Source organism: Lepus europaeus, chromosome 6 (genome assembly GCF_033115175.1).
Source record: "Lepus europaeus isolate LE1 chromosome 6, mLepTim1.pri, whole genome shotgun sequence".
NCBI classification, from domain to species: Eukaryota; Metazoa; Chordata; class Mammalia; order Lagomorpha; family Leporidae; genus Lepus; species Lepus europaeus.
Genome location: NC_084832.1, coordinates 16,569,461 through 16,583,925, shown reverse-complemented (window position 1 = coordinate 16,583,925; position 14,465 = coordinate 16,569,461). Strand labels below are relative to the sequence as shown.

At 38.4% G+C, this 14,465-nt stretch overlaps 1 protein-coding gene across 4 annotated transcripts in view; it reads right to left on the bottom strand.

Moving 5' to 3' along the window:
* UGGT2 (UDP-glucose glycoprotein glucosyltransferase 2) overlaps window positions 1-14,465 on the bottom strand; it is a 263,834-nt gene that overhangs the window by 213,789 nt on the left and 35,580 nt on the right. For all 4 annotated transcript variants that reach the window (XM_062194020.1, XM_062194019.1, XM_062194017.1 and 1 more), the window contains exon 5: window positions 4,796-4,970. In XM_062194020.1, coding sequence (XP_062050004.1) covers window positions 4,796-4,970 — 175 coding nt within the window. The remainder of the gene's footprint in view (window positions 1-4,795; window positions 4,971-14,465) is intronic.

Here is a 14,465-nt window from a genome sequence, read left to right as displayed (position 1 = left end):
TAAGTGGTCTCAACTCACCAGTTAAAAGACATAGATTAGCTGAATGGATTAAAAAAGAAAAGCCATCTATTTGCTGCCTACAATAAACAGATCTCACCAACAAATATCCATGCAGACTGAAAGTCAAAGGATGGAAAAAGATAATCCATGCTAACAGAAACCAAAAAAGAGCTGGTGTTGCCATCATAATATTAGACAAAATAGGTTTCAGCACAAAAATTATTAACAAAGAAGACAAAGAAGGGCAATATAATGATTAAGGGATCAGTTCAACAGGAAGATGTGGCTCTTATAAATGTATATGCACCTGGATATTTAAAAGAAATGTTAATGGATTTAAAGGGAGACACAGATATAGATACAATAGTAATACTCCATTTTCAGCAATGGATAGATCAACCAGACAGAACATCAGCAAGGAAACAGACTTAATCAACACTATAGACCAAATGGACCTAACAGGTATCTCTAGAGCTTTCTAGCCTACAGCTAAAGATTATACAATCTTCTCACATTCTTCTCACTTTCTCTAGGATTGACCACATCTGGGCCTTAAAGCAAATCTCAGCAAATTAAAAAAAAAAAAAAAACTGAAATCATACCAAGCATATTCTCTGACCAAAATGGAATGAAGCTGGTAATCAACAACTCAGGAGTCCCCAGAACATATGCAAAAACATGGAGACTGAACAGCATGCTCCCAAATGAACAGTGGGTCACTGAAGAAATCAAAAGAGAAATCAAAAAATTTCTGAAAACAAATGAAAATGACAATACAACATATCTAAACTTGTGGGATATAGCAAAAACAAGTGTTAAGAGGAAAGTTTATAGCAACTGGATCCAATATAAAGAAATTGTAAGGCACCAAATAAATGAGCTATCAATGCATCTCAAGAACCTAGAAAAACAATAGTAAAACAACCCAAAACTAATAGGAGAAAAGAAATAATTAAAATTAGAGAAGAAATCAACATAATCAAAACCAATAAAAGCAATAATAGATTAGCAAAATGAGGAGCTGGTTTTTGGAAAGATAAACAAAATTGACACACCATTAGCCCAACTAACCAAAAAAAGAAGAAAGAAGACCCAAATCAACAAAATTAGTGATGAAAAAGATAAAGTAACAAGAGATAACACAGAAATAAAAAGAACCATCAGAAATCACTACAAAGAGATATATTCCAACAAACTGGGAAACCTAGAAGAAATGATAGATTCCTGGGTACATATGACCGACCTGAATTGAGTTACAAAGACACAGAAAATCTAGAGACTACTAACCAAGATAGAAATTGATTGAGTAATAAAGACCCTACCAACAAAGAAAAGCCAAGGACCAGATGGATTCACTTTTGAATTCTACTAGACATTTAGGGAGAACTAACTCCAATTATTCTCAAGCTATTCAAAAAAAATCAAGATGAACAGAATCCTCCAAAATTCTTTCTATGAAGCCTGCATCACCTTAATTCCTAAAGCTGAAAAAAGATACAGCAGAGAACTATAGACCAATCTCTCTGATGAACACAGATACAAATATCCTCAACAAAATAGTAGCCAATTGAATCCAACAACACAGCGAAAAGATCATTCACCCGGAACAAATGGGATTTATCTCTGGGATGCAGGGATGGTTCAACGTTCGCAAATCAATCAATGTGATACATCACATTAACAAACTGAAGAACAAAAACCACATGACTATCTCAAAAGATGCAGAGAAAATATTTGACAAAATACAACACCCTTTCATGATGAAAACTTTAAGCAAATTGGGAATAGAAGAAACATTTCTCAACACAATCAATGCAATTTATTACAAAACCATGGCCAGCATACTTTTGAATGGGGAAAAGCTGGAAGCAATTCCACTGAGATCCGGAACCATATAAGGATGCCCACTCTGACCACTGCTTTCCAATATAGTCCTGAAAGGTCCAGTCAGAGCCATTAGACTAGAAAAAGAAACCAAAGGGGTATAATCAGGAAGGAGGAACTCAAACCATCCCTATTTGCAGATGACATAATCCTATACATAGGGGGTCCAAAACACTCCACTAAGAGACTACTGGAACTCATAGAAGGGTTTGGAAATGTAGCAGGATAAATCAACACACAAAAATCAACAGCCTTTGTATATATAGACAATAGCATAGCCAACAAAGAGCTTTTAAGATCAATACTATTCACAACAGCTACCAGAAAACTCAAATACCTTGGAATAAATTTAACCAAGGAAGTCAGAGATTTCTACAATGAAGATTATAAAACACTAAAGAAAGAAATAGAAGGGACAAAAATGGAAAATTCTTTCACGTTCATGAATTGGAAAAATCAATTATTAAAATGTCCATACTACTGAAAGCAATTTACAGATTCAATGTGATACCAATCAAAATACCAAAGACATTCTTCTCAGATCTAGAAAAAATGATGTTGAAATTCATATGGAAACACAGGAGACCCCAAATAGCTAAAGCAATCTTATACAACAAAAACAAAGCCGGAAGCACCAAAATACCAGATTTCAAGACAGACTACAAAGCAGTTATTATCAGATCAGCTGGTACTGGTACAAAAACAGATGGATAGACCAATGGAACAGAAGAGAAACACCTGTATTCAATTCAAGCTTCTACAACCAACTTATCTTTGACAAAGGAGCTAAAATCAACCCCTGGAGCATGGACAGTCCCTTCAACAAATGGTGCTAGGAAAACTGTATTGCCATAAGAAGAAGCATGAAGCAAAGCCTTTACCTGACATCTTTCACCACAATCCAATTAAAATGGACTAAAGACCTAAATATATGACCCAACACCATCAGATTATTAGATAACATTGGGTAAACCTACAAGACATTGGAAAAGACCCCAGAGGCCCAGGTAATGAAAGCCAGAATCAACAAATGGGATTACATCAAACTGAAAAGCTTCTGCACTGCAAAGTGAAGACATAATGGGAGGAATTACTAGCAAACTATACAACTGATGAAGGTTCAATAACCAGAAAATACATAGAGATGAAGAAATTCAACAATAGCAAAACAAACAATGCAGTTAGGAAATGGGCAAAGGACTCCGACAGGCATTTTTCAAAAGAGGAAATCCAAATGGCCAACAGACACAGGAAAAAAATGCTCAGGATCGCTAAGCATCAAAGAAATGCGGATCAAAACCACAATAAGGTTTCACTTCACCCCCATTAGAATGGCTTTCATACAGAAGTGAACAAACAACAAATCCTGGCAAGGATGTGGGGAAAAGGGTACCCTAATCCACTGTTGGTAGGAATTCAAACTGGTAAAGTCACTATGGAAGACAGTGTGGAGATAGCTCAGAGGTCTGCATATAGACCTATCATATGACCTAGCCATCCCACTCCTGAGAATCTATGGAAGGGAAATGGAATCAGCATATTAAAGAGCTATGTGTACCTCCATGTTTATTGCAGTTCAATTCACAATAGCAAAGACATGGAATCAACCCAAATGCCTGTCAACTGAAGACTGGATAAATAAATTAACATTTATTATTATATAAACCATGTAATAATACACAGTAGTTAAAAATAAATGAAATCCTGTCATCTGCATCAAAATGGATGCCACTGTGTTTAGCTGTCCTCCTATAGGTTCTTATGGACTTTTTCCAGCCACTTCTATTGTATTCAGTACTTTGGGATGGCTCTGTAAACAGATGAAGCCAATAATGTATTAACAGTACCAACTGAGAGAAAGTATGGTTAACTGAGGTTACTAAAAGCAAAAAGCAATTCAAATCAATTGGCAATCTACAAAAAGAGTTAAAGATTGTAAAAGCTATTATTAAAATTGCTATATTGGTCTACTATGCTATGTTATATGTGTGTACATATTGTATGTCCACATGGGGAAATTTTATTAAGAGTTTTATTTTAAATGGCTTATAGATAAGATTGTCCATAAATTTAAGATGCTAAAATCAAAGATACATTTTAATTTGTGTGACCTGAATCTGTGTACCATATGTTTTAAACTTGTTGGTAGAAAGAAACTAAAAACATTTTAGATGGTTGTGCTTAAGTTTACTGGTTAAACAAACTACACCATGTTAGATATTTAAGAGGTGTTTTCAAATACATGATTCTTAAAACTTATAGAAGGCATTGGACCTTCTGGTAAATGTTTTCTTAAGTTGTTATCTAATGGTTGGAACTGTTTGCTAAGTATTCATGTGATATTGCTATTGTCAAAAACCATTGTATTCTAATGTGTAACAGGAATGTTGAATAAACAGATACAACAGTAAGTACAATGTAATAATTAATACAAAATAATGTGTTTGAGTGTGATAGTAACAGGAGGTAGGAACCAATGTGACACATTTGATCAGAAGTCTAAGTGAGAAAGCAGTCACCTCTCAAAAGAAAAAGGATTAGAAGTATTCCTATACTACTCTTGCATTTTGACCTAAATACACTATATCAAGTCAAGTTTTTCAGTGATAGATTTTTACTTAAAATAACATATTTATGAGTCCTAACAAATACTATACATATTTGAAGTATTTCTTAGTTACTGTTTTTTAATCCAAATTTTAATTTTGTGCCATGTAGATCATAAAAGAATGTAAACTTGATACTTACAGAATAGACAGATTCCTATTATTTTTCATATAAAATTCACATTTGTTAAGATAAAAAAAAGTCTAAATTTTTCTGGTGAAATTTATTATTTAAATCTAGTAAGCAACTTATAATAAAAACTCTTTGTATAGCCAAAATAATCTTGCATGAAACAAGTATGTACCTGAATATAATGGCGAAGAACATAAAGAATTTCCTCATTTTGAGCTTTTTCAGACAATACTTTGTGAAACTGACCAAATGCTCTGGTACCCATTTCTGCATAAAGAATAATCACTGGTAAGTTTTCTTTGTTTGTGGGAAATTTGTGATCTCCTTTAAACAGATAAGGTCCTGGCCTAAAATAAAAGCAAAACACAAACTTTTAAAAGAACTGAAGGTCAAGTCAAAAACCTATCAGAAATTCATCACAACACTTTACAACTTGTTTATCAAACAATTTATAATACATAAAAGCACAGAAAAAGAATTTAAACATCCAGTGATCACTTTGTCCACATAACTTCTACTACATAATAGAAAAGAAATCTAGTTAATCCAAATTGATTAAAAATACTGTCTTGTTTTGGGTCAGTATTGTGCTGCAGCAGGTTAAGCTGCTACTTGCAATGCTGTCTCTCATGTAAGAGTACAGATTTGAGTCCCAGCTGTTCCTCTTTCAATTCAGCTTCCTGCTAATGTGCCTGGGAAGGCAGTGAAAGAAGGCCCAAGTGCTTGGACCCATACCAACCATATGGAAAACCAGGATAATGTTCCTGGCTCCTAGTTTTGAATTGGTACAGACCTGGCTATTGCAAACAGTTTGGGACTACACCAGCAGATAGAAGATCTGTGTGTCTCAGTCTCTTTTTCTGTCACTCTTCACATAAATAAATCCTAAAAAAAAGTTTATTTTCCAGTAGGATTCATTATCTTTACAAAATAACAAATGACAACAATTTTCAATGAAGTAAGATTTATATTTTGGTTAGAAAAGTATAACTTTTCACTACAGTTCATGTTTACAAGGATTTTAAGAACACAGCAAAGACTACCTTATATGAATATTATGTTTCATGAATAAATATTCATGAAATCCTCAAGGATAATAAAAAAAGGAGAATATATATATAGTCTTGGTATATGATCACAAACTGTAACTGACATCTTATTTGCCAGGCACTGGTTTAAATTCATTATCCATATTAGTAAACTTCACTATTAAAATTAGATGGTTATGGTCATTTATTTAAACTTTTAAGTTTCAGAGGCTCAAGGAGGTTAATTTTCCAGGACAAGATAAAAAGAAGTTAGAATTTCAAATAATGTCTATGGAATTTCAAAGCCCCCTTCTTTTAACAATTTAGACAGGCAGAAAGCAAACTAAGCTATGATGAGAGTAATAATAAAAAGGATATTGGGAAATAATCTTTTATCTAATGAGTTCAGATCTCCACACATTCAATTACTATCCTTAAGTACCAATTACTAGAAAGAGGAGAGTATGAATAATATTGCTACAACATGCTAGTGAAAAAGACTGCATTTTGAAATGAATTAGAATGGATTCAAATAACAGCTTAAATACTCACTAGTTTTGTAATCTTGGGTAATTATCTGATCTCCCTTGGGTCTATTTACTTTTTTTAAGATTTATTTATTTGAAAGCCAGAGATGCAGAGAGAGAGAGTAGAGAGAAACAGATCTTGCATCAGCTGGTTCACTCCCAAGATGGCCACAACAGCCAGGTTAGGCCAATTCAAAGCCAGGAGTGTCTTCAGGTCTCCCACATAGGTGAAAGTACTTAGGCCATCTTCTGCTGATTCCCCAGGCATACTAGCAGAGAGCTGGACTGGAAGTGGAACAGCCAGGACTCAAATCGCCGCCCATAAGAGATGTCCACACTTCAGGCCTGGGTTTTCCCTTCTACACCACAATGCCAGCCCCAGGGTCTAATTAATTGTACTGAAGGACAAATTCTACTTAGATCAGGAATGTTCTGTGGATTTCTCTAAATGATTTGGAAATTATCTAAAAGAGCACAAATCACTTGTTTGGTGCTCAAGAAATGATCGCATTTCTCTCACACTGCAAACCATCTATGAACAATATTAATGAAGAATACAGTAAAGGGAATAAAGGAACCAAAACTATATCATTAATGCGAAAATCACGACATATACATCTAATCTATGTAACTGTGATTACATGATACATAACACTCCTTTATAAAAGGATATTCATGAACCTGCTAGCTCTAATTTGAGGCAAGTCAAGCATAAGAGAGTTATATAAAAATGCTATCAGTCACAAAAATTCAGAGTACTGTCTTTTATCTGCCTGTAGAATGTCATAAAAATGGTAGAACTTAGAAATTGAGTATTCATATAAAACCTAATACACTGAGTATGTTATTTAGATGTAATTAATAGATGTATCAAAATTGAAAGTTTGGGGCCCAGCACTGAGGCAAAGTGGGTAAAGCCACCGCCTGCAGTGCCAGAATCCCATATGGGAGCTGGTTCATGTCCTGGCTGTTCCACTTCCAATCCAGCTCTCTGCAGTGGCCTGGGAAAGCAGTAGAATTTGGCCTAAGTCCTTGGGCCCCTGCACCCCTGTGGGAGACCCAGAAGAGGCTCCTGTCTTCAGATCAGCACAGCTCCAGCCATTGCGGCCAGTTGGGGAGTAAACCAGCAGATGGAAGACCTCTCTCTCTCTGCCTCTCCTTCTCTCTATGTGTAACTCTGACTTTCAAATAAATAAATCTTTAGAAAAAAAGAGTTTGGATTAAAAAGCAGATAAGGTAGGCATGGTTTATTAATTGTGACAGATATACTAACATAAGAGGTTAGTAACAGGGGAAACTGGTTGTCGTTTCCAGATTCTGACAAATGTATCATATCAATATATTAATATTAGGGGTCCTACTATGTGGTATATGGGAAGCTTTTGTACCACATCACAATTTTTTATTGTAAATTTAAATCTATTCTGAAATAAGAAGCTAAAAATATTAAAAGGAAAAATTTCTACACTCAAATGAACCTATTCCATTGCACTGAAATAAAACACATTCCAAATTAATAGAAGTATTTATACACACTGAATGTTCATCATTCTATTGGTTCTCTCAGTTTATATCTTGAATCTGCAAAAGATTTTCATTTAGTGATATCACTTTTTTAAATTTTACAAGATAGCTATAATTTTATATTACATTGTTTTTATTTTGGAGGTTTGCATGTAAATAAAATTTTATATGTAGAAAGAGGTAATAGTATTTTTAAATTCTTCTACAGTGGTTATAATATTAGATAGTGTTTAGTAAGGATTCAAATTCTCAAAATGAGGGACTGAGCATTTAGTCTAGTGGTTAAGACAGCTGTCTCCAATATTGGAGTACCAGGGTTCAAAATCTGCTTGGATTCCTTACAACCAGCTTGCTGCTAGTGCAAACTATGGGAGGCAGTAGCTATGGCTCAAGTAATCAGCTTCTATCAATCACATGGAAGACCTGGATTGCATTCCTGGTTCATGCTTAGTCCTCCTGGTCATTCCAGGCAGTTGGGGAGTTAACCAGTGGATGGGATTTGTATTTATCACTTTGTTTCTCAAGTAGTTAAATTCTCAAAATGAATATTCTAAATGGAAATTATTTTTTAGAAAGTATAATTCTTTTTAAAGAAGTATAATCTTAGGCCAGCGCCACGGCTCACTAGGCTAATCTTCGGCCTGCGGCACCAGCCCCCCGGGTTCTAGTCCCGGTCGGGGCGCCAGTTCTGTCCCAGCTGCCCCTCTTCCAGTCCAGCCCTCTGCTGTGGCCCAGGAAGGCAGTGGAGGATGGCCCAAGTGTTAGGGCCCTGCAACCACATGGGAGACCAGGAGCAAGCACCTGGCTTCAGATCGGCGCAGCACACCGGCCATAGTGGCCATTTGGGGGAACCAACGGAGGGAAGACCTTTCTCTCTCTCACTGTCTAACTCTGTCTGTCAAAAAAAAAGTATAATTTTAACTATGAAAAAATATTACCTATTTGATCTAAATAAAAATTAATACAAATTTTTGGTGATAACCACTGCATGCCAAATTACACAGAAACATTTTAATATCCATGAGAAACTCAGAAACATAAACTACAGTAATTAAGGTAATTATTTAGTTTTCTGATACGACTGGAAATTTTTACATGTGCAGATTATATGTTCCAAAACAGAAAATTTGAGGAGCCAGTGTTGTGGCACAGCAGATAAAGCCACTGCCTGTGATGCTGTCATCCCCTATGAGCACCAATTCATGTCCCTGTTGCTCCACTTCTGATCCAGTTCCCTGTTAATGACCTGGGTAAAGGAGCAGAAGATGGCCCATGTTTGAGCCCCTGCCACCCACATGGGGGACCTAGATGAAGCTCCTTGTTCCTGGCTTTGGCCTGGCCCAGTGCTGGCTGTTGCAGTCATTTGTGGAGTAAACAAGCAGATGGAAGATCTCTGCCTCTCCCATTCTCTGTAATTCTGTGTTTAACTTTCAGGTTAAAAGATGGCAAAATTAATATCAGTACTGATTACTTCCTTAACTCACTTTAAATCAAAACATTTAATTGCTCAATAAATCATATGAATTAAAATCATGAACAAGGGCCAGCATTGAGGCATAGTGGGCTAAGCCTCCGCTTGCAGTGCTGGCATTCCAAATGGGTGCTGGTTTGTGTCCTGGCTGCTCCTCTTCCGATCCTGCTCTCTGCTATGGCCTGGGAAAGCAGTAAAAGATGGCCCACATGGGCTCCTGAACACACACAGGAGACCCAAAAGAAAGCCCCTGGCTCCTGGCTTTGGATCAGCTCAGCTCAGGCTGTTGTGGCCATTTGGAGAATGAACCAGTGGATGGAAGATCTTTCTCTGTCGCTCGCACTGTAATTCTCTCAAATAAATAAAATCTTTAAAAAATATATCAACAGAATAATTTGAGATTTCCACTAATAATTTGGCTTAAAGTTTGTGATCTAACTCAATATCTATAGAGTACAGTGTTTATTTCAAGTTTTTTGTTTGTTTGTTTGTTTTGACAGGCAGAGTGGACAGTGAGAGAGAGAGACAGAGAGAAAGGTCTTCCTTTGCCGTTGGTTCACTCTCCAATGGCCGCCGCGGCTGGCGCGCTGCGACTGGCGCACCACACTGATCTGATGGCAGGAGCCAGGTGCTTCTCCTGGTCTCCCATGCGGGTGCAGGGCCCAAGCACTTGGGCCATCCTCCACTGCACTCCCGGGCCACAGCAGAGAGCTGGCCTGGAAGAGGGGCAACCATGACAGAATCCGGTGCCCCAACCGGGACTAGAACCCGGAGTGCCGGCGCCGCAAGACGGAGGATTAGCCTAGTGAGCCACGGCGCCGGCCTATTTCAAGTTTTTTAAATGGTATGAATTCAATATCTTACATGGTTTATAGTTTGACTGTTATAGTATACATACTCTTTCATTTTAAAATAACTGAAGTATAAAAGCTTTAATACATGGGGCTTGGCACTGTGGAATAGCAAGTTAAGTTGCCGCCTGCAGTGCCTGCATTCCAAAGGGCACCATTCGAAGATCCAGCTGCTCCACTTCAGATCCAGTTCCCTGCTAGTGGGCTGGGAAAGTAGCAGAGAACAGCCTAGGGATTTGGGCCCAGAAGAAGCTCCTGGATTTGGCCAGGTCCAGCCCTAGCCATTGTGGCCATTTGTGGATTTGTAGAGTGAGCCAGTGGATGAAGATCTCTCCCTCTCAAGAACTGTTTCACATTGATTTTTTAAAAAAGGTGGGGCAGGCATGATGGATAGTATAGCAGTAAAGCTTCGGCCTGATATGCTGGCATCCAATATGTCTACCAATTTGTGTCCCAGCTGCTCTACTTCTAATCCAGCTCCCTCCCAAAGGCCTGGGAAAATCAGCAGAAAACAGCCCAAGTATTTCTGCCCCGTCAACCATGCAGAAGACCTGGAAGAAGCTCCTGGCTCTGGACTGGCCCAGCTCTGACCACTGCAACCATCTCTCTCTCTCTCTCTCTCCTCCCTCTCTCTCTCTCTCACCTCTCTCCCTACCTCCCTCTTCCTCTCCCTAGCTCATTCCGATAAACAAATCTTAAAAAGATAAAAAAGCTTTAATATTCACCCACTTCTATTTGACTTAAGTATTGATATTTTAAAATATCACATTTATGTTTAATATCATTGTCAATATTTGCATATTTGAAGCATGGAATAAATAGAATTTTAACAGCCCCCAAGTAGGATTTCTTTTTTTTTTTTTTTTTGACAGGCAGAGTGGAGAATGAGAGAGAGAGAGACAGAGAAAAAGGTCTTCCTTTGCTGTTGGTTCACCCTCCAATGGCCGCAGCAGCCGGCGCACCACGCTGATCTGAAGGCGGGAGCCAGGTGCTTATCCTGGTCTCCCATGCGGGTGCAGGGCCCAAGCACTTGGGCCATCCTCCACTGCACTCCCGGGCCATAGTAGAGAGCTGGCCTGGAAGAGGGGCAACCGGGACAGAATCTAGCGCCCCGACTGGGACTAGAACCCAGTGTGCCGGCGCCGCTAGGCGGAGGATTAGCCTGTTGAGCCATGGCGCTGGCCTTCATTTCACTCTATTTGCTGAGTTATTTATTTAGTACAGTCAGTAAGCCTTCTACTATAATAATATACATCTGAAAAGATATCTCAAAGAATATTAAAACTTTACAAAGATCAAATGTACCCCCCCCCACCTTAGCCTATGTGGGCCACTAAAGGAAGACTTGGTAAGCAGCTGACTCAATCAAGGGGCTATATTCATGATCTAGGACAATTTTCCTTCCAACAAAACAATCTGGCAGAGTGGATCAAAGTTAAAGTTTGAATTCCTCAAGCCTCTTTCTGGCTGATTACCACTTAAGGGCTATACCAACATATTAATCAGGCTGCTCTGAGGATGCTTCTAGACAAAGAAAAAATGTATAATGCCAAGCAATGTTCAGGGTGAAATCCTGCATTTTCAAAATAAGTCAATATACCTCTGACCTCTTTTATATTGATAATTTCATAGGAGATTGCTGAGATATGAAACTTTTCTGAGGACAGTCACATTCAGAGATCAAACTCCATTCTAAGGTATATGGGCCAGGAGACCAGATGTAGTCGGTGTAAATGCAGCAAGCCATCATGTCATCACAGATTGATCAAGTAGAAGATGACTGCCTTAAGTTCCAACCACTGCGGGGAGTGACAATATCAGCTTTTGGTTTACATAGATTGTGCTTGGCTGAGCAGTAGGAGCAGCCTAAAGATACCACAGCTTTCAACTTATTAAGGAAATGGTATTAACTGGGGACTCACTGACCCAGTGATTTTACTTCAGGTAGAATGGGGAATCTGCTTTGCTCCAAAGGAGTAGCTGTCACTTTTTTTCATGTATACCTGAAATCATGCAAGGGCCAGACAGTTGTGCTTTTAAATATACTATTTTCCTTTGATCAGAGATGCTTGTTGGGTCTCTTCTGACTTATAGTCACTGAATCCTGGCTGACCTATGCTAAAATGTAAAAAGTCAGATGGTAGAGGCGTAAGACCTTAATGAGTCAGACATTCAATTTCAGTAACAGTTTAGCATCAGCTTACAAGCTGCTTTTTAAAAATTTCAATTAATTAATTAGAAAGGCAGTAAGGCAAAATTATAGAGGACGAACTCCCATCTGCTAGTTTACTTGCAAGTTCCTGCAGTCTGGATCGAAGCTGAAAACTCAATGCCACAACTGGTGGTAGGAACCAATTACTAGAGCCATTGCCACTGTCTCCAACAGTCTGCATTAGCCAGAATCAAATCCAGGCAGTCTCGTACTGGACAAAGGCTTCTTAACTAGCATCTTACTCTTTAAGTTAACTGCCTGTCCCTGCTCTTTTTAAAATGGGTGTACTTGATGTCTGAGTGAGGCAGGTGGTGCTGTTGTGCTCTGATACAGCTTCTCTAGGTTTTCCAGCAGCAATTAAATCTACAACTGAATTTTGGATTGTCCTTTTCCTTCTCAAAGATTTTATGTCGTTTCTCTTAGACTACCTGGGAGTGCAAAGTCCAGGTGGTAATCCCTGAAGGACACTATCTCCCTCTGGCCTTCATGACTCATAGTATTCACAGTGTTAATAATGTAAAATCTCAATACTATTTATATAGATATAGGTATTAGATATATAGATATACATGTGGGAGCCAAGAAAATAGTACACTATAACAACACAGTAAAGATAGAGTCCCTTTTCCTGTAAGTACATGGATCAAGAAGTAAGGACCAGGGGCTCTAACATAGTTATCAGAATACTGCTAACACCCAAAAAGAGCACACAGGAGGGAAGACAGGCAACGAGGATGAAATTTTAGTGTTGTCCTCTGTCCTTCCTCTTCTGCAAGGTCATGCCTGTCAACCTCACACTCTCATCTCCAAAACTGTCAAGGACTGTTATGTCTAAGGTTTGGCTTATAAACTAATAAGCTAGCTTTCTATTGTTTCATGGAACTCTTGAACTTATGGAACTCTTCACCTTTCTGCTCATGACAAAATAAGCATCATAACATTATGTTTGCTCCAAGTGACAAAATAAGGGCCTCTCAGCTAAAGACAATGGGAAGCAAGCAGTAAACAACCCTGCTTTCTCCCCCATCGTTTCCCAAGGGAACTATTACCTCACTTCTCGAGGTTGCTCCTAGAGAACACAACCCTGAGAAATGGGCCAGGTGAGGAGTGGTCAGCCTTGCATTTTTGCTGGTCAGACCAATAATGAAAATATTACTAAGAAGACAGAAATCATTAAATGGAATAGAAATTTTGGAGACAAATTGCCAATCAGTGAAATAACTATGACTGAGAGCTTTAATAGCAGAATAAACCAAATAAATGAAAGAATTTCTGACGTCCAGGACAAGACTTGTGAAATAACCCAATCAGACTAAAACAAAGAGAAAATAATTAAAAAGAATGAAGAAAGTCTATATGAAATCTGGGATACCATCAAATATCCAAATATTTGTGGCACAGGTATTCCTGAAGTGATGGAAAAGGGCATTGAGAACCTGCTACACTAGTTGAAAATTTTCCAGGTCTTTAAAGAGACATGGACTCCTAGATACAGGGAGTTCAAAGGATCCCATGCAGATTCAACCAAAAAAAGGTCTTCTCCAAAGCATAATGTAGTCAAACTGTCAAAAGTTAAGGACAAGGAGAGAATCTTAAAAACAGTAAGAGAAAAGCATCAAATAACATATAAAGGAAGACCAATAGAGTAACAGCACATTCCTCAGCAGAAACCCTACAGGCCAGAAAAGAGTGTGATGATATATTTAAGATCATTAGTGAAAAAAATTCCATCCAGGAATGTTATATCCAGCAAAGCCATCATTTAGAAGTGAAGGAGAAAGAAGGTATTTTCCAGATAAACAAAAATTAAGAGAATTCACCACCACCAGAACAGACATACAAGAAATTCTGAAAGGAGTCCTGCATTGGAAGTAAACACTGGGGCCAGCACTTAAGCGTATGGGTAAACTGCCACCTGCAGCACTGGCATCCCATACGGGCACTGGTTCAAGGCCCCACTGCCCTACTTCCAACCCAGATCCCTGCTAATGTGCCTAGGAAAACAGCAGATAGTGGCACAAGTGCTTGAGCCTCAGAACCCATAAGGGGGACCCAGGTGGAGTTCCAGGCTCCTGGCTTCAGCCTGGCCTTTGCAGTCATTAGTGGAGTGAACCAAAGGATAGAAGATCTCTCTCGCTCTTGCTCTCAATCTCACTCTCGCTCTGGCTCTCTGGCTCTCCCTCTCTCTGACTTTCAAATAAGCAAAATCCAGTCATTTGTAACAAAATG